The following is a 24,835-nucleotide window of genomic DNA, read 5'->3' as shown; positions in this document are numbered from 1 at the left end:
CCCCCCGCCCCGTACCCGCGCGCACCGACCGCCGCCGACATGTGCCTTCGCAGGTACTGTCCCGTGTGTAAGAAGCACCAGCTGGCCACCAAGAAACTGGATTTGTGGTCTCTGCCGGAGGTCCTCATCATCCACCTCAAGAGGTTCTCTTACACCAAGTTCACCAGAGAGAAGCTGGACACCATTGTGGACTTTCCCCTCAGGTACGCGCGCGCGCACACATGGTCTGATGTTCGGAGCTCAATGTTTTCCTTGCGTCGGCCAATCCAAATGTCCCCCCTCCCCACCGAAAAATGTCTCCCGAATGAAGGAATAATGTCAAAGAAGGTTCCCCATAAAGAAGACGCACACCGATAGCCTTCGCGTGCTAGGAGCTAATGCTAGCATTTGTTGGTGTGGACCGGTCAAATGTCCCCGCAAGGACAAAAACCGTCATTTCATCGTGGTGGACTGTCAAGGATGGTGCCACACCAAATACGGTCCCTTCACGCTACGCCGCCGGATGCCCCGATTTGAATCCAATCTTGTTGTCTTCTCGTTCACATTACAAAAACTAACGTGACTTCTCATGTGAACGCAACGCGGCCGTGATGTCATCCGCATGCGTCTAGTGACGTACGCTACAAAAAAAAAAGTGTCGTCGTGCTTACGGAAATACATCTGCTCCCGTGTGTCACGCTCATTTTATCATCTGATACCGCCCAGAGGGCGGTCCGGCGGTCGACCGGTTAGCGCGTGGGCCTCAGGGGGCGGTGGCGCAGGGTTCGATTTCGGCTCCGGCCTTCCTGCGTGGAGTTTGCACGTTCTCCCAAATGTACTCAAACAAAATGAAAGACGAGAAGACCGGCGCGCCGTCGAACGCGGTCCACACGTCTCGCCGACCCAATGAAGAAAGGCGCCCATTTGCACGTTGCAGGGATCTGGACTTCTCGGGTTGTCTCCTGAGGAAGACGACGTCCAACGGGGAGCCTCCGAGCCGCTACGACCTCATCGCCGTGTCCAACCACTACGGGGGACTCCGCGACGGACACTGTACGACCTTGACTTTCGGCGCGCTTCAACTTTGCCGCGTCCGAGCGCGCCTCAGCTGGTTTTGTGTGTTTGTGCGCGCGCAGACACCAGCTATGCACGCAACAAGGACAACGCTCAGTGGTACTACTTTGACGACAGCAAAGTGACGTACGCCACAGAGGAGCAGATCATGGTGAGTCCTCGCCAAGATGCTGACAAGCTTGATGCGTCCCGGACAAAAGAGGCGCTCGAGATGACATTCGGAAGGGTCACCTCGTTTTCTCCCCCAGCGTCTGCGGATCAAGTGTGACAATAGTTTTGGGAGAAATATGGACGTTAGATTCAAGTCAGAGTATGACGAGATGTTGGGGAGAAAGGTCCAATATTTTCAAGGTTGAAATAGTCACATTCGGAAAATGAAGCTGTCTGCTTTTGAGGGGGAAACGTGTTGATGTCGTTTTTTTCTCTCCTTCGCTTGCTCTGGTCCATGTCGAGCGTTTCCACACCGTGTCGCCCTTCCAAGTTGGAAGACACGCGAGGCTCATGAGAGGACGCGCCTTGGCTGAAAAATGTCATGTCAAATGAGATGGGATCATTTCTAAAGGGGACTTTTGGCAAGGCCCGTTTTTTTCTTTCTTTTGAACCACAATTCAAGAGCAACGTTTGTGTTTCGCCATCATTCATATTCCAGTTTTTTTTAATTACCGGTATTTCATGAAGAGTCCCTGCGTATTTTCTGGACTCGAGTCCGAATGTTACGAGAACAGACAGAAACTCTTCGTTTTGCCGAAACCCGTTCATCCATTTTCAAGATGAGAGACGATGTCGTATGATGGGTTGGGAAAAGTACATGATGGTTTGAATCCCAAACTTGAACAAGGGCCTTTGTGTTGCATGTGGCAGACCAACGCGGCCTACGTGCTCTTCTACCATCGGCAAGACAAGATGAGGAAACCGTGCGTGGCCGCGCCCCCCGTGACGCTGCCGTGCGCCTCCGCCTTTGCCGAGCTCACCATGGAGACGGACTGAGCAAGAGACGGCTTTGGCGGCTCTACTATTCTGAGTAGTGGCCCATGTCGAGCGTTTCCACACCGTGTCGCCCTTCCAAGTTGGAAGACACGCGAGGCTCATGAGAGGACGCGCCTTGGCTGAAAAATGTCATGTCAAATGAGATGGGATCATTTCTAAAGGGGACTTTTGGCAAGGCCCGTTTTTTTCTTTCTTTTGAACCACAATTCAAGAGCAACGTTTGTGTTTCGCCATCATTCACATTCCATTTTTTTTTATTTTTTAAATTTCATGAAGAGTCCCTGCGTATTTTCTGGACTCGAGTCCGAATGTTACGAGAACAGACAGAAACTCTTCGTTTTGCCGAAACCCGTTCATCCATTTTCAAGATGAGAGACGATGTCGTATGATGGGTTGGGAAAAGTACATGATGGTTTGAATCCCAAACTTGAACAAGGGCCTTTGTGTTGCATGTGGCAGACCAACGCGGCCTACGTGCTCTTCTACCATCGGCAAGACAAGATGAGGAAACCGTGCGTGGCCGCGCCCCCGCCCAGCTCGCCCACCGGCGATTTTTTTTTTTTTTTTTTTTTTTAAACCTTGGAGTGACAACAGTTGCCCAGTTCGCAAGCTATGATTCAACACTGACTGTCATTGGCCAAAAACAACCATGATCATCGAACCACTTTGAGGGGCCAATTTGTTTGGGAGAGACGAAATCTATGAATTCACAGACACGATGGATTGGGTGAATATGATGCAACGCAGAATTCCGAGACACTGTGTACTCATTGGATGAAGAAAATGGATGAATTCGGACGCTAGCCTGACTGGACCGAGAGAAATCGACAAATTCAAAGATGGGAAATGAAGCTTCAATTTGCATCATGAACCAGTTGTTGTATTTTTGGCTCCTGTAGATGGCACTGTTGGTTGAAATAAAGAAAAAGTGAGTCTGCGTGCTTTCAGCCCAATGTTGGAACAGAGGGTGCCATCTGGAAGAGTCAAAAAAAAAATCCAACCGGTTCAGGAACCAACTTTGAAGCGTCATTTTCCCATCGCTGGATGGAAGTCTCTGAATTGAGAGAGACTCATCCGATTAGACCGTCTTGGAATTCAGAGACTAATCTGGACAGTGAAAATCTCATTCCAGTCAGACTGAGCAATGAATGATGACACTTTCTTCAGCCACTCAAGTTTCTGAATTCATCGCTTTTCTTCATCGAATTTGATTGAGCGCTGAATTCAGAGGTTTCGCTGCGCCCCGCCTTTAATCTGATTGGACAAAAACAAAGGGAAAAAAAATGACGTTGGGGACTGATTGGACTGGACGGAGGCATTGTATGAATTTTAAGCAAAATTGGAGCTCGACCGCTTTGATTTTGTCAGTCATGTTTGGGCCCTTTTCATGTTTCCATTGCCACATTCGTACATGTTGACTTGAGGCTTTTTTTTTTTTTTTAAGTTTGTATATTTTGCTTGTACTATTTATTGGGTGTCACGTGACCTGGAGAGGCCACGGAGGCGCTTCTTTACCCCCCCAAACAATGTTTTGATTGACAGCCGTGATGCTGTACAGTATTTTTCTAACAGAGCTTCTTTTTATGGAAACTGGTCAGGCTTTCTCTGGTCTTCCTGTTTTGTCAGAAATGCGAAGATTTTATAAGACTTTTGAAATAAAATGACGCCCATGTCACCACCGCCACCTTGTCTACTAGTACTTTGGACAAGCAGGGGTCTATGTGGTAAAACTCAAAACCTTTATTTATAAATTAAGGATGAACGAAAAGCAAGTTGATCTAATGGTTGACCTGTGACATCAGAGAAGTCAAAGCATCCAGAACAGGGCCGGCCGGGCAAACTTGGGGGGCTGCCATTTTAGAACATCATGGGCCAGCCCATTCCCAAATTTAACAAAGAAAAGAATAACCAATGATTGAATGAAACAAGTGATAAAAATGTAGCACTAGATGAATGTTTTAAAATGCAAATTTTGCAATGACTTTTCTTCACAATTGACGATGTAAATAAGTTTTCCAAATTTTCTGTACAATTATTTTATAAATCAAAATTTCATTTGTAGTATCATTCCAACGGAATCAAGTTCATTTCCCAAATATTTACAATGAGCAAATTTAAGAAGTACTTTTCAATTTTTGTATTTGATTTTTTTTTTTTTACGAAAATTCATCTATCGAGTAATGCAAATGATTTTGTGAAAGCAAGTTGAAGGGTCAAAGGAACAAGTGGCTGACAAAACGTCAGCGGGCCAAGTGAGCGAAGGAAGCCCCCCGGGCGACGCTTTGCTCGAGGACGGCAGACTTTTGAGGTCTTAGCTGAAGACGCCCGCCAGGTTGAGCTCTCGGGCCATCAGCTCCTCCTCCACGTTCTCCAGGGCCCACTTGTGCTCCACAATCTCCAGTGCCTCCCACTCGCTCTGCAAGCGGCACATTGACAGATGAGTCAAAGCGCCGGGAGAAGAGACCCCCCTCAAAAAAATAAACATCACCTTAAAAGCCTTGTTGGGGTCCGGGGGCATGGCCATGGCGGCGCCGGTCATCTGGTCCTGCATGACCCGCGATTGATCGGCGGCTGGCAAGGAAGGAGAAGCGCTGAAATGCGCGGGGTGTGCTTTGTTTTTTTCCTTTGTGTGTGTGTGTGTGTGTGTGTGGGGACGCTAACCGTTGTCGTGTCCCAGGATGAGGCTGTACATGCTCCTGAGGCCAAACACATTCAGGAAGTACCAGGACGCGGAGCTCACCCTGCAACGTCACGGAAAGAATCCAGATTAGACAAGTCGGCCATTTCGCTCGTTGGCAGAAGGTCAAATCAAGTTCACGTGGAGATGGTGAGTGTTCATCCCCCAAAACCTCCCCCACCCCCAAATCTCTGTAGCGCTTGTGAGGAGCGTGCGTTTGGACCGATTGCCATACGAACCAGGACGCATCCAGCGTGAGCAGGTCAATGCCGCGCTGCAACATGGGCTTGAACCGCAGCGTCAGCGGGAACGGAACCTTGGCTAGACGGAGGAAAAGGGTTGGCGCCGGGCGCGGTGTTTGACATGGCGGAAACGCACGCCGCGGCGGAGCTGACTTATGACAAATCCAGAGAAGGCCCAGTTGATCCAGCCGCCGATCATGATCATGGGCAGCACGTTGGTCAGGTTTCCTTTCATCATGTCTGTCAGCATGCTGGTATCTGCAAGGCGCATAGTACAAGGGCTGACGCGCAAACGTGAAAAGACGACAAGCGGACCGGCGGCGAGAGCCGGGCCGCACGCGGGTGTCCATTTCGGGAGCTGCTTTGCAAAAGCAATCGGTGAGGACAACACATTTTTCAACTGCTGACTTCAGTTCTCGCAGGAAAAAAAAACAACATTTTGATTCATTTGCTTTTTCTGTGAGCGGCGTTTGGTCAGTTTGGAAGGCCATTTCAGACACACCTGTGATTGGGTTTTTGGGGACCACCTTCCTCTTGACCTTCTTGAAGAATCCCGTTTCCACATTGTTGAAGTAGTGCTTCCTCATTGTGAACGACTGCACACACACACACTCGGATTCATCGGAATGGCATCCCATAAAGCCACCTGAGCGGTTATTCGCGCACTTTATTTGTAGCCAAAGTAGCACATGGACCTTGAACTAGATATCAAATCACGGCTCAAATGGCACAGTGACACTTTCATGTGACGTGACCGCCGTCGTCATCATTGTCACATATGTGCCGCACATGAGACGCAACAGGTCAGAAACGCACAAGGAAGGAACTGTGCTGCGAGATGGGCGCCCGCTCACCTGTCTGGGGATATATTTGCCGTTCTCTCGGAGGATGCGGCTGCGCAGGAGCACCTGACTGAAGGGACGCACACATCCCAAATCAGAATTTTTCCCTTGAGTAAACTAAGTTTTAAGCTTGGTCACGAAAAAAAAAAAAAAGGACAACTTCGGAGTCAAGGTCGCTTTTGTCGTGCGATGGGAATATATCATCAGGATCTCATCCGACCTGTCGGAAAGCTGCTCCAGGTCCACCTTCTTGTCGCTGTGCAGCAGCTGAGTGACATAATGGCGGATGACGCCCACCATGAAGGTGATGAAGACAATGGGCAGAACTACCCACAAACGGATACTTGAGTCCAGCAGGAGCTCCGGGCCTGCCATCGCGCGCTATACAGACTCCCGGGGACACTCTGAAACGCAAACAAACAAACAAAAAAAAAACTCAACGTCAAGTGACTGTTAACATCCTTACATACAAACTTTTGAGTCTTGGGCCGTTCTGAATCGGAACTCAACACGCCTGTTGAATACAAAATCGTGTACAGTGTTGCACTGACCGCGCACTACCCATTGTCGCATTAGCACCGCGCAATTACGAGTTTCGTCGTCCGTCCCAGCTTTTGCAAACACAGACCGACGTTTCTGAACATGCTCGTTAGCATTAGCTCGGCGAGGAAAGCAAGTTTGCTCGTGTGGAGGTCGTTTGAAGTGCCTTTCCCACAACGTTCGCTTTTACTTCGCCCGCGGTTACATTTTGGTTTGTGTGCGTCGACATAAAATGCTACAAAATATTTACTTGTCGGCTGACCGCGCACTACCCATTGTCGCATTAGCACCGCGCAATTACGAGTTTCGTCGTTCGTCCCAGCTCTTGCAAACACAGACCGACGTTTCTGAACATGCTGGTTAGCATTAGCTCGGCGAGGTAAGCAAGTTTGCTCGTGTGGAGGTCGTTTGAAGTGCCTTTCCCACAACGTTCGCTTTTATTTCGCCCGCGGTTACATTTTGGTTTGTGTGCGTCAATATAAAATGCTACAAAATATTTACTTGTCGTCCACAGCAGACCGGACTTACCACATGAATGAAGTTCAAAATGTTAACACGAAGCGAAGAAGGAGGGGGGAGTGAACGACTAAGAACTTCCGGTTCATGAGAAAACTAAAATGGAGATATACGTGATATAAATATGTAACGTACACAAAAAAAAACAACATTGACTGACGTCAGAGAACTATCGAACTCCGAAGTAGAGATTCAGAATTTTGCCTGGAAACATTACTATTTTTTTTCTACAAAACAAAATATCTTGTCCTTGTAACATATCGTTGTCGTGGCCGAGTGGTTAAGGCGATGGACTAGAAATCCATTGGGGTCTCCCCGCGCAGGTTCGAATCCTGCCGACAACGTCATCTTTTGAATAGATCTCAGGCAAATCTTTGAGAATGCTTTCAGGCAACAAAAATGTCACACTTTTGTCCACCTTAACGCAAAACAATTCACACATTTGTCTACAACCACATCAACGGTCTGCATTTTTTTTCCTGGAGTAAATCAGTCCGAAGTAGTGACGACTAAATATTGAACTTTGTACTTGGACTTCTTTTGGGGGACTTCTACATGACATGCAAAGTAGACATCTCATCTGAGGCCGATAATTATCTTGCCTGGAAATATATATATTATGCTTCAGATATTATTTAGAAAACCACCACAAATGGATTTTGAAGCATATAACAGCATATTAACTAACATATGTAGAAAAACTGCAAATTGCCTCTAACAGACATTGCGGGAATTTTTTTGTCTGCAATTTCAACAATCTATTCTCATTGATTTCTGATGTCAAAATTAGTCATCCCCTCATTCGTTCTCACGTTCAATGGGTACGAGTCGACAATGAGGGCAGCAGGTGGCGCTTTTTTTCCCATTCTCGCCCACACGCATCGCGCGGCCGAAGACACACATCCGAAAGAGGCCGAAACGTGGCGTGAAAGAAGAGCGTTTCACTGATTTGGGGATATTACTCATGCAAAAAAAAAAAAACACGTTTAATTCCAAACCTCGACACTATACAGTATGTAGGTCGTTCACAACAATTTTTTATCAACATAAAAACTTGAAATCAAGAAATGACTTGAGACCACAGACGCTCATTGAGAGGCTCCCGCCTGTCTGCGGATGCTAACTTGTCCACTCAGGCTGCGTCCAAATTCACAGGGTGCGTCCTACGAAGGACGTCATCGGGGATAGGCTTCAGCACGCCCGCGACCCTCGCGAGCATAAACACCTCAGATCATAATGGAGGGATGGATGGATGTGTGTGGCCGACGCCTGCACTCGAGGCTCCGAAGGGGTTGGGTGACATCATGCGTGCACTGCAACACACCGAAGCTAAAATCTGTCTCGACAAAAAAATAAAATAAAACAGACACACACAAACTACCAGCCAATACTACATAAGACAATACGCTGTGAAATTAAGACAAAAATGAAATGAATTACAGTCAAACTTCGGTTTTCGAACGTCTCTGTTCTCGACCAAATCGGTTTTCGACCAAAACTTGCGAGATTTTTATGCCTCGAATTACGATTTGTCTTGGGGAACATGAATGAACAACCAAGAAAAGTCATTTCTTCTCTCCACGAAAGCCATCTCATCTCACCGACGTCCATACTATGCATTCTTGGCAACAATCCACCAAATCTATCGAGTTTCATTCGATGCCGTGAGCTCACACGAAGATGCAGACGGCAATGATCGGAATGTGGAATTTGCCTCGCGCAGATTTCAACACATCGAGCCCCCCCCCCCCTAAAGCCTTGGGGCACTTGCGAAAGTATGCAATGTTTGACCTTGGATACCAAAAGCAGCAGAGGAAGAAAAATGTACCTTACGTCTGACCTCAACTTTGTTGTTGTTGTTTTTTTTTTTTTTTTTTTTTCAATCGAAGGAAGGACAAGAGCGCAGTGATGTAAAGCAGAAACCACGACGAGCCAGCAAAAGTATTAACGGCCAATAAAAAGGCACTCAAGAGCCGCATTCATCACCATTTGCTCGACTGAGGTGAGCGCGCAGGCAAAAAAAAAAAACAAAGTCCGGATGGTGGAAAGAAGACTTCGAGAGGGGACAACGCGGGAAAGGAACGTGGAGGGAAAAAAAAAAACCATCGGGACAGAAAGTAAAGATATCCTTGAAGGCGCCCGACGGCATAAAGGAAAGCCTGCAATTTCTAGAGGTGGGGGATGGCGGGGGCGGCGGAAAGGAAAAGAGAGCGTGCCGGTATCACCAGTTCTAAAACATAAATCAGCGGCTGATTTACATCAGAAGATGTAAAGAAGACAAAGAAGACCCGCCAATGCAGCCAGACCTAAAACAGTTTCCCAGGACCCTGATGGGGTCCTGAGAAGGAGCTTCAAGGCAGGCTGGTACCATATCCCCCCCTGGCTTGAATATTCTCAACAGATTTGACTCGGCGTATTGTTCCGCTTGCAGATATTTTCGCCCTCCTCATACTGTTTTTTTTTTTTTTTTTCCCTCATCACTGCCATGTTATGACGACAATGCTTTCAAAGTTTAGTGAAATAAAAAGTCAAATAAGATTTCGAATCTGTCTTTTTAACCCTGGCTTGAACGTGCCCCTCCCTCAAAACCCCGCTGGCCCCAGCCCGGCCCCCCCTCAGTGAAACTGATCTAGAACCGCCACTGAATAAGCCCACGGATATTCGGCCCGCCCACAAGCAACAAGCTTCCCACTCTCGTGTTCTTTTTCATCGACTCCACGAGAACGTCCGCCTGCAGCTCTTCGACTCTCGCGCTCACATGGGCTCCCAAACCAACGTTGGGTCACCGTCTGCATTTTTGTTCTCGGTTGAAAGGATTCGGAGCTCTCTCACTTCGCCCCCCCGCCCCGCCGATGCTTTTCTCTCCGATTTTTTTTTTTATTTTGAAGCGCTTTGCCCCGAAGGTTTGTTCGGAAAGAGGCGGATAATCTGAGAAGGAGACCGAGGGAGGGAAGAGCGCAGCTGCTGTGTGAGAAAAAAAAAAAGAGATAAGGCGGCGAGGAAGTGTGCAAGTGTGAAGGGCGACCAGGCCGGCGAGGACACACGCGCACAAAAAAACAAACAAAAAAAAAGAAGCCCGCTTCTCTTCATCGTCCGTCCACCTGAAGGTGAAGAGCGGGAATGCGGCGCGACGAGACGAGACGTCACGCGGCCGCCGAATGAGCCCCGCTCCGACTTTGCGCTCATCATGCTGGCTTGGGCTCTCTTCCCACATTCGAACAACCTGCGCCGGAAGAGCAACTTCGTCCCCGGGTAGAATGACGAGAGGACACTTGTGACCTTGGGACCTCCGTGACAACCCTCCTCCTCCTCCTCCTCCTCTTTTTCGTTTTTTTTCCTTCCTCGCCCCCCCCCCCCCCCCCACCCATCCTCTGTGCGTGCCTTCGCTTCAGCTCGACTCTTTCCTCCTCACTATGTTGATACCAGCTGTCTTGCTATGGATTCTTAATGTCAGCAAACTGTGCTCGGGCCAAGACTACATGGACTACTACGCAGCTGGAGACGCGGGGACGCAGGTGAGCGCTACAAACCTTTTTCTTTTGAGGGCTGACGAGGATTGAATGACATGCAACCAGAACATGGAATCTCATGACCACGTGACGATTTCAGCGTTACAAGAAGGAAAGCTGTTCGGCGGTCCGGTGGTTAGCGCGTTGACCTCACAGTGCAGAGGTCGCGGGTTCAATTATTACAATAACAAAAAACACAGAACAATGCGGGTTGAGCAGCGGCAGCCAAAACGCGCCAGCGTTCACTCAAAATGTTTATAATGATTTTCAGTCGATTTTGAAGATCAGTTTTGTTGTCCATTATAGCTATAAGATAATGGAGAGCATTCCTGGCCACATTGTCAACACTGGTGTCCCTCAAGGCTCAATCCTAGGGACCCGATTTAAACACTGACACTGAAGTTGTCACTCATCAATCTAATCTTGGTGTCATTTTAGAGGAACATTGTGATGCCGAACCAATACTGGCATCACATCTTATACACCTTTAAGAAGAAAAGCTGGTCGGCGGTCCGGCGGTTAGCGCGTTGACCTCACAGTGCAGAGGTCACGGGTTCAATCCCGGCTCCGGGCTTCCAGCGTGGAGTTTGCGTGTTTCCCCCTGGGTCCGCGTGGCTTTTCTCCGGGTACTCCGCTCTCATCCCACATTCCCAAAAACATGCACGGCAGATGATTGGCTCACTTGAAATCGTCCCTCGGTGCGAGTGTGAGCGTGGATGCTTGTTCGTCTGTGTGTGCCCTGCGATGGGCGGGCAACCGGCTCAGGGTGTCCTCCGAAGGCGGCTGGGATAGGCTGCAGCACCCCCCCCCCCCCCCCGATTCATCACCACACCAGCATCGTGGAAGATTATCTGATGTCAACATTGAAAACCACCAAAACCAATCCAAGCGTCGTGTCTGAGAGAAGAAATCTTTCTTTCTTTCTTTCTTCACCAAAATGGCCGAATGAAGAAGCTCGGTGGTGACCAAGGTAATTGACAAAGTACAAGCTTTTCATCACATCCCGTCTGGATGACCGTCATGCATTTGACTTTGGAGTCAGCCATTCCTCCATTCCAGTTGGTCCACAATGCCGCCGCTCGCCTCTTGACCGGTACTCGTCGGAGGCAGCACATCCCTCCTCCTCTGGCAGCCCTTCAATGGCTCCCAACAGACTTCTTTTGAAGATCCCGTTCTTTGTTTTCCAATTTTGAAATGACCCGGTGCCCTCCGCACTTGCCCGCTGCCTCAGGTCTGCAGACACTATGAGAAGGACCGAGAAGTAAGCGGAGGCTCCGAGGGGATGCTAAGCCTTTTCCCTTGCCGCTCCGCTCCCTCTCTTTGGGATGAACGTTCGGCAAGCCCCGCCCCCCCTCGCTGCCCATCCTTCAAACTCGTCGTTTTTCGTCTTTGCCTTCTGACTTCGCCTGAGACTTGACTTTTAGTGGGACCGCCTTTGTGCTTCCCCGTGTCTTTGTTATTCATTGTTTGTTGCTGTCTGAATGATTTTTGCTCCACGTACGGCATTTTGCACACAAGGGAGGGTTGGATTTAAATATGCTCTCGAAATCCACTTGGGTCGAGTTGAGTGTGTATCCGGCCGGTTCTGTGCGGGAGAGAGTCCTCTCAAATATGCACATTTGACAGCTTGCCGGTGTCTGACCATCAAAGTGTTGGCAAATGCGCAGCCAAAGCAAGTAAACACCGCAAGAGAAGTTGACCCAACGTGCTTTCTCAAGTTCAACATTTCACTTTGCTGGGCTCGAATTTCCGCGCTTGGGCGGACGTAGACGGCAGCTCTCGATGAAGCGCTTCGTTTTCATCCATTTCTGTATTGACTTAAGCCGGTGCTTCTCAATTATTTTATGTTACCCCCCCCCCACTTAACAAGAAGAATACAATTTGCACCCGCCCCCCACTCTCTGCTGCCACTATAAATGTCATTTGTCTCTAAAATTGTGGTGTCTCTGCATTACGTTGTATCCTTATGAACATTGAAGAAAAAAAAGAAAGAAATATCGTTCAATTTACAGCAAGGAATGACTTGATAACAGGTGTCAAACTCATTTTTGTCGCGGGCCACGTTGTCGTTACGGTTTGCCCTGGAGGGCCGTTATGAATTTTGGGAAACCATATAAATGTTTAATCACCTCCACATATTACAAACACAGCGCACAACAAATGGATGAATAACTAACTAGTTTTAAAATCAGAAATCAAGAAAAATGACTGTCATTGTGGATTACGTATGACAATTTTGAAATTTTGGTTCTGACTTGAGCAAGCATCATGGAAGTTGACATGCTTAATTTGCTTTCATGGGACTGTCTGCTGCCATTATAATTATCATTTGTCTCTAAAATTGTGGTGTCTCCGCATTACATTGTATCCTTATGAACATTGAAGAAAAAAAGAAAGAAAGATCGTTCAATTTACAGCAAGGAATGACTTGATAACAGGGGTGTCAAACTCATTTTTGTCGCGGGCCACGTTGTCGTTACGGTTTGCCCTGGAGGGCCGTTATGAATTTTGGGAAACCATATAAATGTTTAATCACCTCCACATATTACAAACACAGCGCACAACAAATGGATGAATAACTAGTTTGAAAATCAGACGTCAAGAATAATGACTGTTATTGTGGATTACAAAAGACGATTTGAAATGTTGGTTCAGACTTTCGCGAGCATTATGGAACTTGACATGCTTGATTTGCTTTCGCGGGCCACATAAAATGCATTATGTGGCGGGCCAGATCTGGCCCCCGGGCCTTGACTTTGACACCTGTGCTTTGTAACATTGTTTTTTTTTAGTCTGCAACAGAAAAGATTCTCAGGGCATCAATTTGCCTGAAATAATGTCACTTTGATGGATTTGTCTTTGCGCTGTCCGCAGCCTGGTCTCATTATTTTCGGCTCTCTTTTTATCCCTGTTAAAAAAAGTCTCCTGAGGCTTTGTTTACTGCACTTCATGTCGGCTGTTCGGTGCAAAAAAAAAAAAAAAAAAGTTTTGTGACTAGCACAAAACAAACCACACAAAGAAACGACGGCTCATCTTATCATTTCATATCAACAGAGGTGGGAGGAGGTAGAAATATTTTGGGGATGGACGGCGACTTCACTCGGGAGAGCCAATTCACGGCCGGAAGCCTTTTTTTTTAAATCAAGAAGCGCTCACGATCTGGCACAGTGATGCTTCTGGTGAAATGAGTTGCACCGAGGGCACTGCCGCAACGCAACGCTCGCATCTGGAATATTTGCTCTCCAGTCAAAACACCAAAATTGCCTCAACCGCGGCTGGAAAAACGCGGAGCTCGGCCACCTCTGTCTCTGTGAAGCACCGGCGCGTCGCAACCGACTGCAGTTATCAAGTGCAGGAGGACATCTTTGTCCTGAGAGACAACGCATCTGCAAAGAGCCATCGCGACTCAACAATTTGCTGCTTCGAGATACCGCCGAGACAACACGTTTCTCCCCATCGGAGTTCGATTCCGACGAATGCTTTGCTCTGACTCGCAAGCAAACATCCGACATACGAGCGCCACAAAAGAGGCTTCCAGCCGTTTCGTGCCACTCGCCCGTCGAGAAGTTTCGCCTCAAACCAAACATCAAACAATCTCGTCTCGCCGGACCGCGTTTGAAGCGTTTGCCGCCTCGACAAACGGCCCGTGACTCAAGTCAGAAAGGCGAGGGCGTCCTGAATTAATGCTCGATGGCCAGTCGCCAGAGTGGAGCGCCGGCCGCCGCGCTGGCGGCGCTCAACTTAATCATAATAATCATAATAATACATTTCATTTATAAGCGCCTTTCAAGACACTCAAGGACACTTTACAACCAAAACAAGAATAATAAAACCACAGATGAAATTATAAATAATAAAAGGAGAGATGAATTTAAGCTGAATATGCGATTTTAAATAAGAGACGTCCATGACGCTACACACTTTGACGTCGATCGCATGATTTTAATAAAAGAAAGCTTCACCAAGTTTTGGCTTTTGGCCGACAAAAACTGCCGTTCTGACGTCACTTGGCCTTCACGGGTTGATCTAAATTCTCAGGAATGTTTCCACAGAGGTCAATCGTGTGCCGCGACCCGCAGTTCAAATGTAAGTAGAACATGCGGCGCTGCGTACAACCGACGAGTTCTGGACAAAAGTTTAACGCTGCGATCGGCGTGGGTGCGTTTGGTGCCATGTTGACTCTCCAAACAATGAAGTGGCACGGCCACACGTCTCATCTCGGTTTCAGATTTGGGTTTTGGCACGCCAAGCAACATAAAAACCCAAATCTTGTGAAGTGGAAAGAAAACGGGGGTGGGGGGAGAAATTGATCCAAGTCACGATATCCCAAAACAAAAGAGCTTCATTGTGGGAAAGAATTGAAACCTCCAGAATTGAAACCCCATAGGACGTGAATTTTAGAAGAAGGGACCGAAGAGAGTAAACACACACACACACACACACACACACACACACACACACACACACACACACACACACACACACACACACAGACTAAAAAAGAAAAAAAAATAGAGTGAAAGAGGCTGCGGTGAAAGCCTGGAGCTGCATCGCAAAATAAAAATGCCGAAGTTTGGTGATGCGACGTCATCGGGTCACAGCTTGACGCAGCTCACGTCGGCTCAGGCTGTGCAACCCAACACAGAAGGAGACTTGAGTGAAAAAGACTCTCATGCGTTCGGCCTCCCGCAAACGGAGTGGCGCCTCGAGATACGAGTGACCGTGGTTGAAACTTAGAAGACTCATCTCAAATCATGCTTCATGATTCAAATGCCATCCATCTGCTCCAGCCTCCCCACAAAAACAACAAAAATGTACATTACAATCATTTTTATTGTTTCCTGATAGGAAAAAAAAATCGCACTGTACAGCACTGTCCTTTATTTAAAAAAAAAAACAAAAACACAGTCATCACGGCGCTGTTTTTGCTTAAATTCAATGGACATTGTGCCGCTCCTTCTGGTATAAATCTGCGTCTCGGCCACCCAGGAGCAAAATAATCCAGACATAGCGGACATTTGAAGCTGCCCTCAGCTCCTCAGTAAGCAGCGATAATTGTCATCGTTCTTGAAAGAAGATAAAGAATATATGCCAGTGAGTATTTTGGCGTCGGAACATCCATTGCTTCAAAGGTGATCACACTGTGACGCTGATGCTATTTGTTCGCATGTCTACGGGGTTTTCATGTGTTAGCATTAGCCTAGCGGTATTGTTCCTTTTCCAAACGCAACATGCGATCGCTGTTTTTGGTTTAGTTTGACAGTAAACTTCAACTGGCAGTGGTAACGAACAGCTTGAAGAATTGTTTGCTCCCTGCCAAATCTTCCCTGGACACTGAAGAGATGGCGGCCGGACCGTTCTGGTTGTTGATCTGCCAATCCGCTGCTTGTTGGGAAGTGAGTTGAGTTCCCTGCTAGCGTGCAGCTCTCATGTCTCATATTTATGCTCAGAAGCAAAAGAACAACAACAACAACGGCAAAAAAATGGTCATTTCGGAACTGGCAAAGCCGTTGCTGCTAAAGTACACAATGGGCAGCGTAGGATGTCGCCGAACAACAAAAACGTGGCTCTTCATGAGGAAATGCAGTGAGAGCAGATCCGAGTGTCAACTTGTCGGCCCTTCCGACTGACTGATGGCGCAAGAGTTGGCGTCAATTTGCCGCCGGCTTCGTGTTTTCCGATGCCAAAAAAAGAGGGACACGCCCCAGAGCGGTGGACTGCTCATTGCTCCGTCATGACCTCAGCGTCCCACAGCAATGACCTCATGTCCCAATCACAACGAAATGGGGGAAGAAAAAAAGATAAACGCTTATGGGTTTTTTTTTTTGGGGTTTTTTTTGTGGGGTGAGGCGGGAAAAAAAAAGAAAAAGAAGAATTTTGGACGCATGGGAGTCAACACCACGTGCAGGCTGTGCAAACAACAGGGGCTATTATTTGTATGCGGTTATCATATCTTATGGACGGACAGCTTCGAGCAAGAATGAGCGGTCGCCGCGATGGAAGGCCACGCTCAGAATTTGTCTTCCTCGCAGGCTCCGGTGTCGTCAGATCAGCAGGTCAGCTTGCAGAGCGTGGCCAGCGTGGATCAGCTGCTGCAGCTTCTCTATCCCGAATACGATCTGCTTCAGCAGTGCCTGAGGAAGAAGGCGTGGCACGCCTCCTCGGCCAGCCCGCCGCTCCAATCCGACTGGGCGCAGCTGAGGGAGGAGGCGCTTTACAAAGTGGACAGCACGCTCGGAGGTAAACCGCCGCCGCCGCCGCTCGACGCGCTCTGCGGTCCCTTGACCCGAATGGGCGGCTCACGCGATCCGAACTCCGTCAGTCATCCTGGAGGAGATCCAGCGCACCTCGTGCCAGCCCCGGGAGGTGTGCGTGGAGGTGACCAAAGAGTACCCGGAATCCACCAGTCAGTTCTACCTCCCCCGCTGCGTGGCGCTGCATCGCTGCGGCGGATGCTGCACCAACGAAGCCTTTTACTGCGCCAACACCAGTCACGTGCTCGTCAACAAGACGGTGAGTGTTTGCGCATCCGCGGCGAGCGCCGTTTCCCAACCGCGAGGAATGTCCGAAAAGTTCCAGGACCGCTTATACAAACAACACAGAGTGACTCAGTGATAATTTTACAATTTAACCCCAGCGAGTCCTGCGGGACTCGCTGATCAGAAAAGCCCCATGATGCATTTAGAGAGTCCCAAATTTCTGAAATGGTCTACTTATTCAATTGCATATGATAATAACATAAACTACAACAATATACATTGATAAGAGGGTTTTTCTTATCAAACAAATGCTGCAAAAATGTAAATAATTCAGGCTTACAAGATTTGCTGCGAAATAGCTTCTTATTTCATCCCGTGGTTCAATCTTTGAGTTCATATTTCCGCAATAAACTTTCGCAACACTTGTTCGCAACACTTGTTTTAACGTTACACGACTTTACAATCGTCTGCTTTCCACGAGGTGAAGGACGATTTTCGTCAATCTCGTCTCGCGAGAACGGAAATCTCGTCACGCGAGATTACTTACCGCGAGATCAAAACAACAATGGCGGCCATTCAAACTGCGTTCGTTGCTAGAAAAAAAACGATTTACCGTAGGTTTTTTTTTTTTGCTTTGACTGAAACATTTCCTTGCGTCCCAAAAACGCATATTATTTGGAACTGTGATATGAAGAGATCGATGCGACGTGCTCCTTTGAACTCCGGCGGAAGCTAAGCTAACGTCTGTGCTCCTTTACGTTGGCAGGAACCCCCCCGCCCCCACCCCCCCGCTCGCGTGGCCGCCACCAGTCAGAAACATGTGATGGGTTTCTATCTTGTTCACGGTACCTCGGGCCATGTGGCAAATTGCGGCAAATGTTTGGAACTAACAGACCTTGAAAGCTACTGCACAAAAGGAAATGATGAAAAGAAGGAGACAATTTCTCTCCAAAACGCTGCAGGGAATGAAGACGATTCCATTTCAGAGGCACTTTGTGCTTTCTGGCTGGTTGATGAAGACATCACGTGGATGATCCTCAAGTAACTGTTGGAAAAATGGTCACCTGACGACAGATTTTAATTTTTTTGGGTCTGAAGGTGAAGATTTGGTCGCTGTCAAGCGCAGAGGCGGAATCTGTTCTGTGAGGTCGAGGGGCGTCGGCTTTCACTCAATCACTGACTCACAGCACGCCTCTGTCCTCGCAGCTGATGGAGCTGTCGCCGCCCAGGATGGAGCGCTCCGTTGTCATGGTGACCTTTGTCAATCACACGGGGTGCGAGTGCCTCCCCAAGCGGCCGCTTCACTCCATCATCAGACGAGCCGCGACGGATCACCTGTGAGTGACATTCAAGCGGGCGTGTGCCATCCGTCTCATTCATTTAAAAAAAAAAAAAGCACTTTGCTTTGATTTATCTTTTTTTTTTGTTTTCTTTAAGGCGTCACAGTCACAATTCCACCAAACTGTTGTGAAATCCACTCCCAAATCAGGATTTGGCTTGTGCGCGTTCGCGGCCTCACACACGATCAGAGGCGATTCCAGCCTTAAGGCGACACATAAGTGCACGCTGTGGCCTAGCTGCCGTTTTTGAACAGGCGGCGGCGGGGTGAAAATAGCATTTGACATGGGACGCCATGCTATGATTCTATTTGAAAAAAGCTCTGGGCAATATTCAAAGTGTAGCTGTCCCAAAAGTGGACGTACGTGAGTGATGGGGAGCGCTGCTCCGGCTCTTCATCAAGCTTCTCGAGAAATGCAAACAAATTGACGGAGGTGCGGCTCGACTCGGGTGGGCGGCGCGGCCGCGGTCGTGTTGTCGTATTTCAAAAAAAACAACGTGAGATAAACAATGTGGAATTGCTTGATGGATTGGTTTTTGGGTGTCTTCAAAAAAAAAAAAAAAAGGCCTTTCCTTCCTTCTATTTTTGGACTATGCCACCCTCAGAAGTACATTTGGGACATGGGAATACTTTTGTCAAGTTTGACATTGCTGGTCTGTGCCCTCATTCTGTGTGTGTGCGCGTGCAGGTGTTCTCCTCCCACGGTGCCGTGCGCTTCGGCGTTCTTGTGGGATCCCGTCAACTGCATGTGTGTGCCAATAGATGCCATGAACTACTCGGAGAAAGAGACAGGTGAGACCCGCTTTGCTCGTCGCCTCTTCATTTTCGGGCGGCCGTGAGAATTCCGGACGCTTCGCTCTTCCCGTGAGGCAAACGAAATTGTCGCGGGAGCAAAATCAGACACAGCTGTGCACTTTCAATCTGAGCCCATTCAAAAAAAAAAAAACAAACAAATATAGAGAGCAGCATTGAGGAGGAATCGGACCTTGAAAAGTCATTGAACCGAGACTGGCGAGACCGTGACAATGTTGCCTGCAGCAAAGTGGAAAGTCCGAAATGAAGTCTTAATTCCGCAAAAGTGATATCTGTCCGAGAAATGCAAAGCGGCAAGTACCAGCTGATTGAAACGGACCCGCTGTATATGCGCCGCATTCGTCAAGTACGTTTCGCCAACGGGCAGCCGCGGAAGAGAGTCCCGTCCGGCTTTGTCTTTGAAATTCACGTTCGCAAAGCCACCGGCGTGACGAACGCATCCTTCGACATGGTGAAGAAGATAAGCAGCGGAGGCGTAATATCGGCTCGTCACGTCGCCTTCGACATGGGCGTCTCTTCGGATCGGTGAAGAAGATAAGCAGCGGAGGCGTCATCTCGGCTCGTCACGTCGACGACGATGAGGGAGAGAAAAGCCAGAACGTTGGAATCGGACAAGTTTGGACACCTCCGGCTCAAACGGCGTGCGTACGCGTGGTCGAAACGGAATGCGTCTCATGATTGTCAGAAAAGCGGAGACGGATCGTGGAGTCAATAATGAAGGCCATGTGTTCAAAAAAACAAAAAAAAGCCACCGGTGTTGAGCCATGCCGGAAGGTCATTGTTGAAGAGCTGTCAATGAATTCTTCCAACATCAAAAGGCCTTCCTCAATCTCGTTGTGGTGCTCCATAGCTTCCTACGAAAGAATGTCAAATGCTCGGAAAACCTTTTTTTTTTTGGTGGGGCGGGGTTGAAAGAAGAAGTCTACTTTGGGTAAGTTTGGTGCTTGTATTGTCGCAGGTCCCAATATTCAAGAGGGTTGTAAAAATCAGGCTGGAAAACGGATGGCAGTGAATGCGCTCACAGCCAATCGAAGGCACATTTCCTCATTTTGAAGCAGATGCATCAAGTTGAGCTCCACGAGCTGCCTTGGTGTAGAAAGCTGTCGCATCCGGTGGCATGAGAAAGAGGATCCATCCTTCGCAGGAAGCGGTGGTCCCTCACGCTTGTGAAAAGAAATGAAAGCGCGGGCCTACTGCGTGCGGCTCAGGGCCGGATTTTGCGCCGGCGCTTTTCCAACCTCTTCTTGTCTTTCTCTTCTCTGCGGCTTCCAGAGGCTTTGGACTCGGGGCTGCTGGCTCTCTGCGGCCCCAACAGAGTTCTGAAGGAGCCCAGCTGCGAATGCGTCTGTCGAAACGGGCTCACCGAGGCCAGCTGCGGTCCGGGCTGGAAACTGGACCACAACACATGTAAGGGGGGGGCGCGGGGGGGCTTTTCGAGAGATCTTGAGAGACACAATGACACTCAGAGAGACAAAAATGGGGACCGAGCCCTGCCGCCAACAGTTCAAGAAAAAAAAAAAAAAAAAGAAAAAGAAAACCCGACGGGGAAAATCGAGCCGCCCCCTAAAAATGTTTAAAATTGCATCTGGCAGTCATTCTCTTTTCCACAAAGTAGCACACAAAAAAAACGTTGCTCTTCAAGTGCCGCCATTCTGACCAACATTATGACGTCAATCATACAGTAGTTACGTCGACCTAAAGGTTCATCAAAAACAGGAGCAATTTTATTCCAGAAAAGTATATTTAACATGACGGGAACCTATTACAACCTTGGGGCTTCAAAATATGAGGACGGGGGTTGGGGGGGGGGGTGCAAAAAACGTACATTGCACACAAAAGTTAAATAAAAAAACGTAAACGGTTCTTCATGGTCAAATGGCAATGATGAACTGAGAAGTGAATTTCAACTTTCCCGAAGAAGTGCGGATTTTGCGTATGAGAGGTAGCCGAGTACTACTACAGGTAACATGTATGTATGCATATTGGGGGGGGGGAAAAATAAAAAATGAAGCCGGAACACTTCGAACTCATCTTACATCATCATTCAACATCGATGGCTGACAGACGATTTGGAAACAAACCCCCAAAAAATTTGCAAAATTTCTCCCAAACATCCAACTACGATGCTCTCTCCTTGACACGCATCTCTTGGACGCACTTTCCTCGACAACGATGATTAGTTTCCGATTAGCCGGAGTTTTGTGTCCACAAAAAGCCCCAACAGGTGAAGCGTTAAGTGCAAATGCTCTCGGAGCATCTGCGAAATGTGGACAGTGTCGTACACGGGGAGCTGAGCGGCGCCTTTCCCGTAGGTGAATGTCAGTGCCAAGGTCAAGGCGAGGGCAAGTGGTGCCCCATCGGCCAGCGCTGGGACGACGAGCTGTGCGGCTGCGTGTGCGCCGCGCGCTGTCCTGGGAATCAGCCCCTCAACCCCGACACCTGCTTGTGTCAGTGCCGAGAAAGTCCGCAGTCGTGTCTACGGCAAGGCAAGAGGTTCAACCCCAACACCTGCAGGTGAGCACATTCAAAAAAAACCCCCAAAAAAAGTCAATGCAGCTCGTTTCCTATTCAGCTGTATTTTTTTTTTTTTTTGCCTGCTGGTTTCGTTGGAGCCGCGCTTGTCGTTCTAATTTCAAGTCAGGTCAAGTCAACGCTCCCAAAAAATAAATTGAGAGAAATGTGAACCAGGTAGCACAAAATTGGCGTATTGAAGAGAGTTTGATTTTGTCGGCCGCAAGAGCGCTCCGAGGCTAACGCGTCTCTTGTGCTCGCTCGCTCCGTCTTTTCAAAATTCTCAGTCGAAGATGAAAACGTATATCGTGGACATTTTGTCAGTTGTTATCTTTAGCCTATGCGGCATTGTTTTTATGACTCGCTTCACATTAGCAAAGCGATGGGAACGTGTTTTGATAGCATAGCAAGTCCAGCCAACATGACATGTCAACCCCCCCCCCCCCTTAGTACAAGGACTATGCGAGCCAATAAGGGAGGGAAACTATTTTCAGAAGTCATTTTTTTGGGGGGGGTGCCAAGATGTCAAAATCTTATCAAAGAGTAAAAAGTCATTTAGGATTTTGTACATTTCAGTGTACTTACTGTCTTCGTTTTGAGGAATCATGACTTGGACCGTTTTTTTTTTTTTTCTTTTGTTCTGCACTTGTATGCCTTGGTCACCTTGGTCACGAATCGACCCCACACTCGACCCCCGACTCTTTTCTGCTACAATGAGTCAAATGCACAGTCAAGTCATCTTAACATCGGGCCCTAAAAGTGGCTTGGAACTGCGCAATTCAGTCACCCTCCCCGTTGAAGTTTCCCGTCAAATGAAACATACAAGAAAGTGGAAAGCCCTCATCTTTTGCTCTGCGGCAATCTCATTTCTTCCTCATTAAATCGGAAAGGAAGAGGCTCTCAGAGAAGCAAACGCCAAATTGGCGTCAAACATCGCTGACTCCAGACCTTCTCCGCGGACTTTTCTTCCGCCGTTTCCTTTTATGGACGCGAGACGTCCCGAGCGCCGCGTTCTTCGCCGCGAGCGTGCGGTGCGGTTCCCACAGCTCGCACGCGAGAGGCCTCTGACCCGAGCGAGCTGACAGTGAGCAGAGCACAGCAGCCATCGGGCCGCCGCCGAGATGGATGGAGTGACGGCAGCCAAAGAAAAACATACAAGGCGATGGGAGCCGAGCCGGGAGGGGAAAGTTCAGATGTGCCAGTGATTTGTCTCGCTGGACGTTCTCAGGCGTTTTTTTTTTTTTTTGTGAGGCTAGGCTGGAAAAAGACCACAAAAAAGATGGATTTGTGACCAAAGACGGCCATGGGAAATGTCGCTCAATTATCTTTCTGAATGTCTTTTATTTCACCTATGATGGAGGAGAATCTTGCTCCCTAATCCACCCCATTTGGGGTGGGGGGGGGCATGATCAGTGGCAGAGCTCGACCTTTATCCTCGGGTGGCCCACGGGGTGGCCAAGGCTATCTTTGGGAGGCCGCAAAACAAAAACTGTCTCAACAATCAACATCATTCGATATTTCGACACAAACATCCACTGATGCACACGCGCACTTCAATCCGGTTAGCGAGATACAGACAAAACATTTTGCAATCGCTACAATGTCAATAAAAGGACATGAAACTGTCATTTTTGGTGTTTTTCCTTAAAAAGTACTCATATCTTGCCCCCCCCACCCCAATCTTTTCATTTTCAACATATCCTCTGAAAAAGAATACGACTGTAGCCTCTGCTTAAGTGTAGGCTGGCATCACTCCCAGACACACGCTGTAAAAACAAAATCTCCACTTTCAGCCTAAAAAAAAATGTCAGGGAAAATTGACTCATGTCGACCGGTGGATTTCGGATTGAACCTTTTCAGCGGGCGGACGTATATCGACCGCAGTTAGGCGACTGGTGGCACTTTTTAAACAAAGCCTGAAATTCAGAAAATGCCACTAAACTTGGGACGTTTCCTACAGGGGAATGAAGGCAAATTTGGGGATCCCCCCCCCCCCCCTCCAAAAAGCCTGGCTGCAAGCATATTTCAGGGAAGGCCAGGCATCGTTTGTGCTTCTTTTCATTTCCACCACTGTAACTGCGCTTCGTGTAGCAGGCTGGCAGCATGACCGCCACATTGGTATTTGTCATGCATTTGCTAATTCCGTGCACTCCCGGGACTTCCTCCATCAAACATGACCAAAAAAGAAAAAAAAAAAGTTGCCCAGACAAGTTTCGACACCTCTTGTACGCTTGAGTGTTCCAAAGGGCAAATGGCATTCCTTTTTGGATTTCTGCAGGAATATATCCAGCAACACCAGTCTATGAGCATCCCCTTAACTCATTCACTCCCAAAGACGTTTTTAAACGTCTCTTCAGACTTGGTCCAGTATTGGCTGGTACTGAATGAGTGAATCGCCTCGTAAGCTTTCCCATTTGTGAAATTTCACTTGTTTTCGCCCGCTTTTCGGCAACGTTCCACCCCAAGTTGGGAGTGACTAATCAAATGTTTTCTTTCACTTTTCCCCAGTTGCTACCGGTTACCATGCAGGACCCCCAAACGCGCTTGCCTCACTGGCTTTTACTACAGCCACCAGGTCTGCCAGTGCATCCCCAACTATATGAAGCCCGCGTGGAATTAGCCGGTCGCAGACGAGCGGATCGATACCAGCCGAGGATGACGGTCAAACTCTGGGAAACTTGCGGCCTGACGCCGCAAAAGCCACCGGGAGGTGGAGCAGAACAACAAATGAACAGCTATTGGATTACCACAGACCTCATCGTAAATCCGGGCGCTCCCCCCCCCCCCCCCCCCAGAAAAAAAAAATCCTTTGTCCCACGGGTGGATGTAATGTCAGGAGAGGAAATGTGACTCCCAAGCGTTGCGTGCGCGGGCTCTTGCCCAATCGCACACGGCAACAAGGTCAGGAGGCCAGATGGGAGCCGTCGGCTTCCGGGCCGCCTTCGCTTACCTGCCGCGACACGCTGGAGCAAACGCGCCGACGCTTTCTTTGAATTGGAAAGTGGAAGAAGAGAATGACGCAGCAGACTCAAGGCGAAAGAAGCTCAAGGCGATTTGGCGTCGGGCCGCGAGGTGGAAGCGTTCGGCCTTGCAGAGACGTCGCAGCCGCACCAACATGACGCCGACATTCAATCTTTTCCAACTCAACGTTTGCATTCCTACCGGAGGGCACAGACGCTCCGCCTTGTAATTCCCGAACGCCCGCTTTGTCTCCCCTTTTTTTTTTTTTCTTTTTTGTTGGAAGTCTTTCACTTCAAAAAGGCGACACGGTGCCTGCTGTCGGGCTGATCGACAGCTTTTACTCTTAATTTAAATGACCCGAGGGCA

The 24,835-nt window shown here is 48.4% G+C and overlaps 3 protein-coding genes, 1 long non-coding RNA gene and 1 other non-coding gene across 6 annotated transcripts in view; 3 read left to right on the top strand and 2 right to left on the bottom strand.

Moving 5' to 3' along the window:
* usp11 (ubiquitin specific peptidase 11) overlaps nucleotides 1-2,083 on the top strand; it is a 12,832-nt gene extending 10,749 nt beyond the window's left edge. The window contains exons 18-21 of the mRNA XM_019860615.1: nucleotides 54-203; nucleotides 917-1,032; nucleotides 1,116-1,204; nucleotides 1,915-2,083. Coding sequence (XP_019716174.1) covers nucleotides 54-203; nucleotides 917-1,032; nucleotides 1,116-1,204; nucleotides 1,915-2,040 — 481 coding nt within the window. The 3' untranslated portion in view covers nucleotides 2,041-2,083. The remainder of the gene's footprint in view (nucleotides 1-53; nucleotides 204-916; nucleotides 1,033-1,115; nucleotides 1,205-1,914) is intronic.
* An 840-nt stretch (nucleotides 2,084-2,923) lies between these two features.
* On the bottom strand, nucleotides 2,924-23,940 carry LOC109510376 (uncharacterized). The gene is made up of 2 exons (XR_002167110.1): nucleotides 23,828-23,940; nucleotides 2,924-3,294 (listed from the first exon to the last, which is right to left on the bottom strand). It is a non-coding gene; the product is annotated as an uncharacterized LOC109510376 (long non-coding RNA).
* On the bottom strand, nucleotides 3,766-7,001 carry LOC109510372 (ER membrane protein complex subunit 3). The gene is made up of 9 exons (XM_019860625.1): nucleotides 6,870-7,001; nucleotides 6,022-6,205; nucleotides 5,814-5,871; nucleotides 5,462-5,555; nucleotides 5,113-5,217; nucleotides 4,957-5,038; nucleotides 4,702-4,781; nucleotides 4,529-4,611; nucleotides 3,766-4,456 (listed from the first exon to the last, which is right to left on the bottom strand). Exons 2-9 carry the CDS (start codon nucleotides 6,174-6,176, stop codon nucleotides 4,352-4,354), a joined length of 762 nt encoding a protein of 253 aa, XP_019716184.1. The 5' UTR covers nucleotides 6,177-6,205; nucleotides 6,870-7,001; the 3' UTR covers nucleotides 3,766-4,351.
* trnas-aga (transfer RNA serine (anticodon AGA)) lies at nucleotides 7,120-7,201 on the top strand. Its single transcript has one exon. It is a non-coding gene; the product is annotated as a tRNA-Ser (tRNA).
* LOC109510369 (vascular endothelial growth factor C-like) lies at nucleotides 10,161-24,292 on the top strand. Of its 2 annotated transcripts, XM_019860618.1 has the most exons (9): nucleotides 10,161-10,372; nucleotides 16,399-16,606; nucleotides 16,689-16,879; nucleotides 18,052-18,182; nucleotides 18,873-18,976; nucleotides 20,270-20,404; nucleotides 21,310-21,511; nucleotides 22,399-22,592; nucleotides 24,017-24,068. In XM_019860618.1, exons 1-8 carry the CDS (start codon nucleotides 10,271-10,273, stop codon nucleotides 22,574-22,576), a joined length of 1,251 nt encoding a protein of 416 aa, XP_019716177.1. In that variant the 5' UTR covers nucleotides 10,161-10,270; the 3' UTR covers nucleotides 22,577-22,592; nucleotides 24,017-24,068. The 2 variants fall into 2 exon arrangements, with proteins under 2 accessions (XP_019716177.1, XP_019716178.1); XM_019860619.1 differs by lacking the exon at nucleotides 22,399-22,592 and having other exon boundaries at nucleotides 24,017-24,292.
* Nucleotides 24,293-24,835: the final 543 nt, after the last annotated feature.

Source organism: Hippocampus comes, unplaced genomic scaffold, assembly GCF_001891065.2.
Source record: "Hippocampus comes isolate QL1 unplaced genomic scaffold, H_comes_QL1_v1.1 scaffold56, whole genome shotgun sequence".
In the NCBI taxonomy this organism is placed as follows: domain Eukaryota; kingdom Metazoa; phylum Chordata; class Actinopteri; order Syngnathiformes; family Syngnathidae; genus Hippocampus; species Hippocampus comes.
Note: the sequence above shows the minus strand (reverse complement) of the source record. Positions and strands in the feature narration are given on the sequence as shown.

Coding starts and splice junctions, on each gene's coding strand:
- LOC109510369 (XM_019860618.1), top strand. CDS start 10,271: ATGTTGATACCAGCTGTCTTGCTATGGATTCTTAATGTCAGCAAACTG. Junction 16,607..16,688: donor AGTGGACAGCACGCTCGGAG/GTAAACCGCCGC, acceptor GAACTCCGTCAG/TCATCCTGGAGGAGATCCAG. Junction 21,512..22,398: donor TTCAACCCCAACACCTGCAG/GTGAGCACATTC, acceptor TAAATCGGAAAG/GAAGAGGCTCTCAGAGAAGC.
- LOC109510372 (XM_019860625.1), bottom strand. CDS start 6,176: ATGGCAGGCCCGGAGCTCCTGCTGGACTCAAGTATCCGTTTGTGGGTA. Junction 5,218..5,461: donor CCCCAAAAACCCAATCACAG/GTGTGTCTGAAA, acceptor TGCGCCTTGCAG/ATACCAGCATGCTGACAGAC. Junction 5,039..5,112: donor CTTCTCTGGATTTGTCATAA/GTCAGCTCCGCC, acceptor TCCTCCGTCTAG/CCAAGGTTCCGTTCCCGCTG.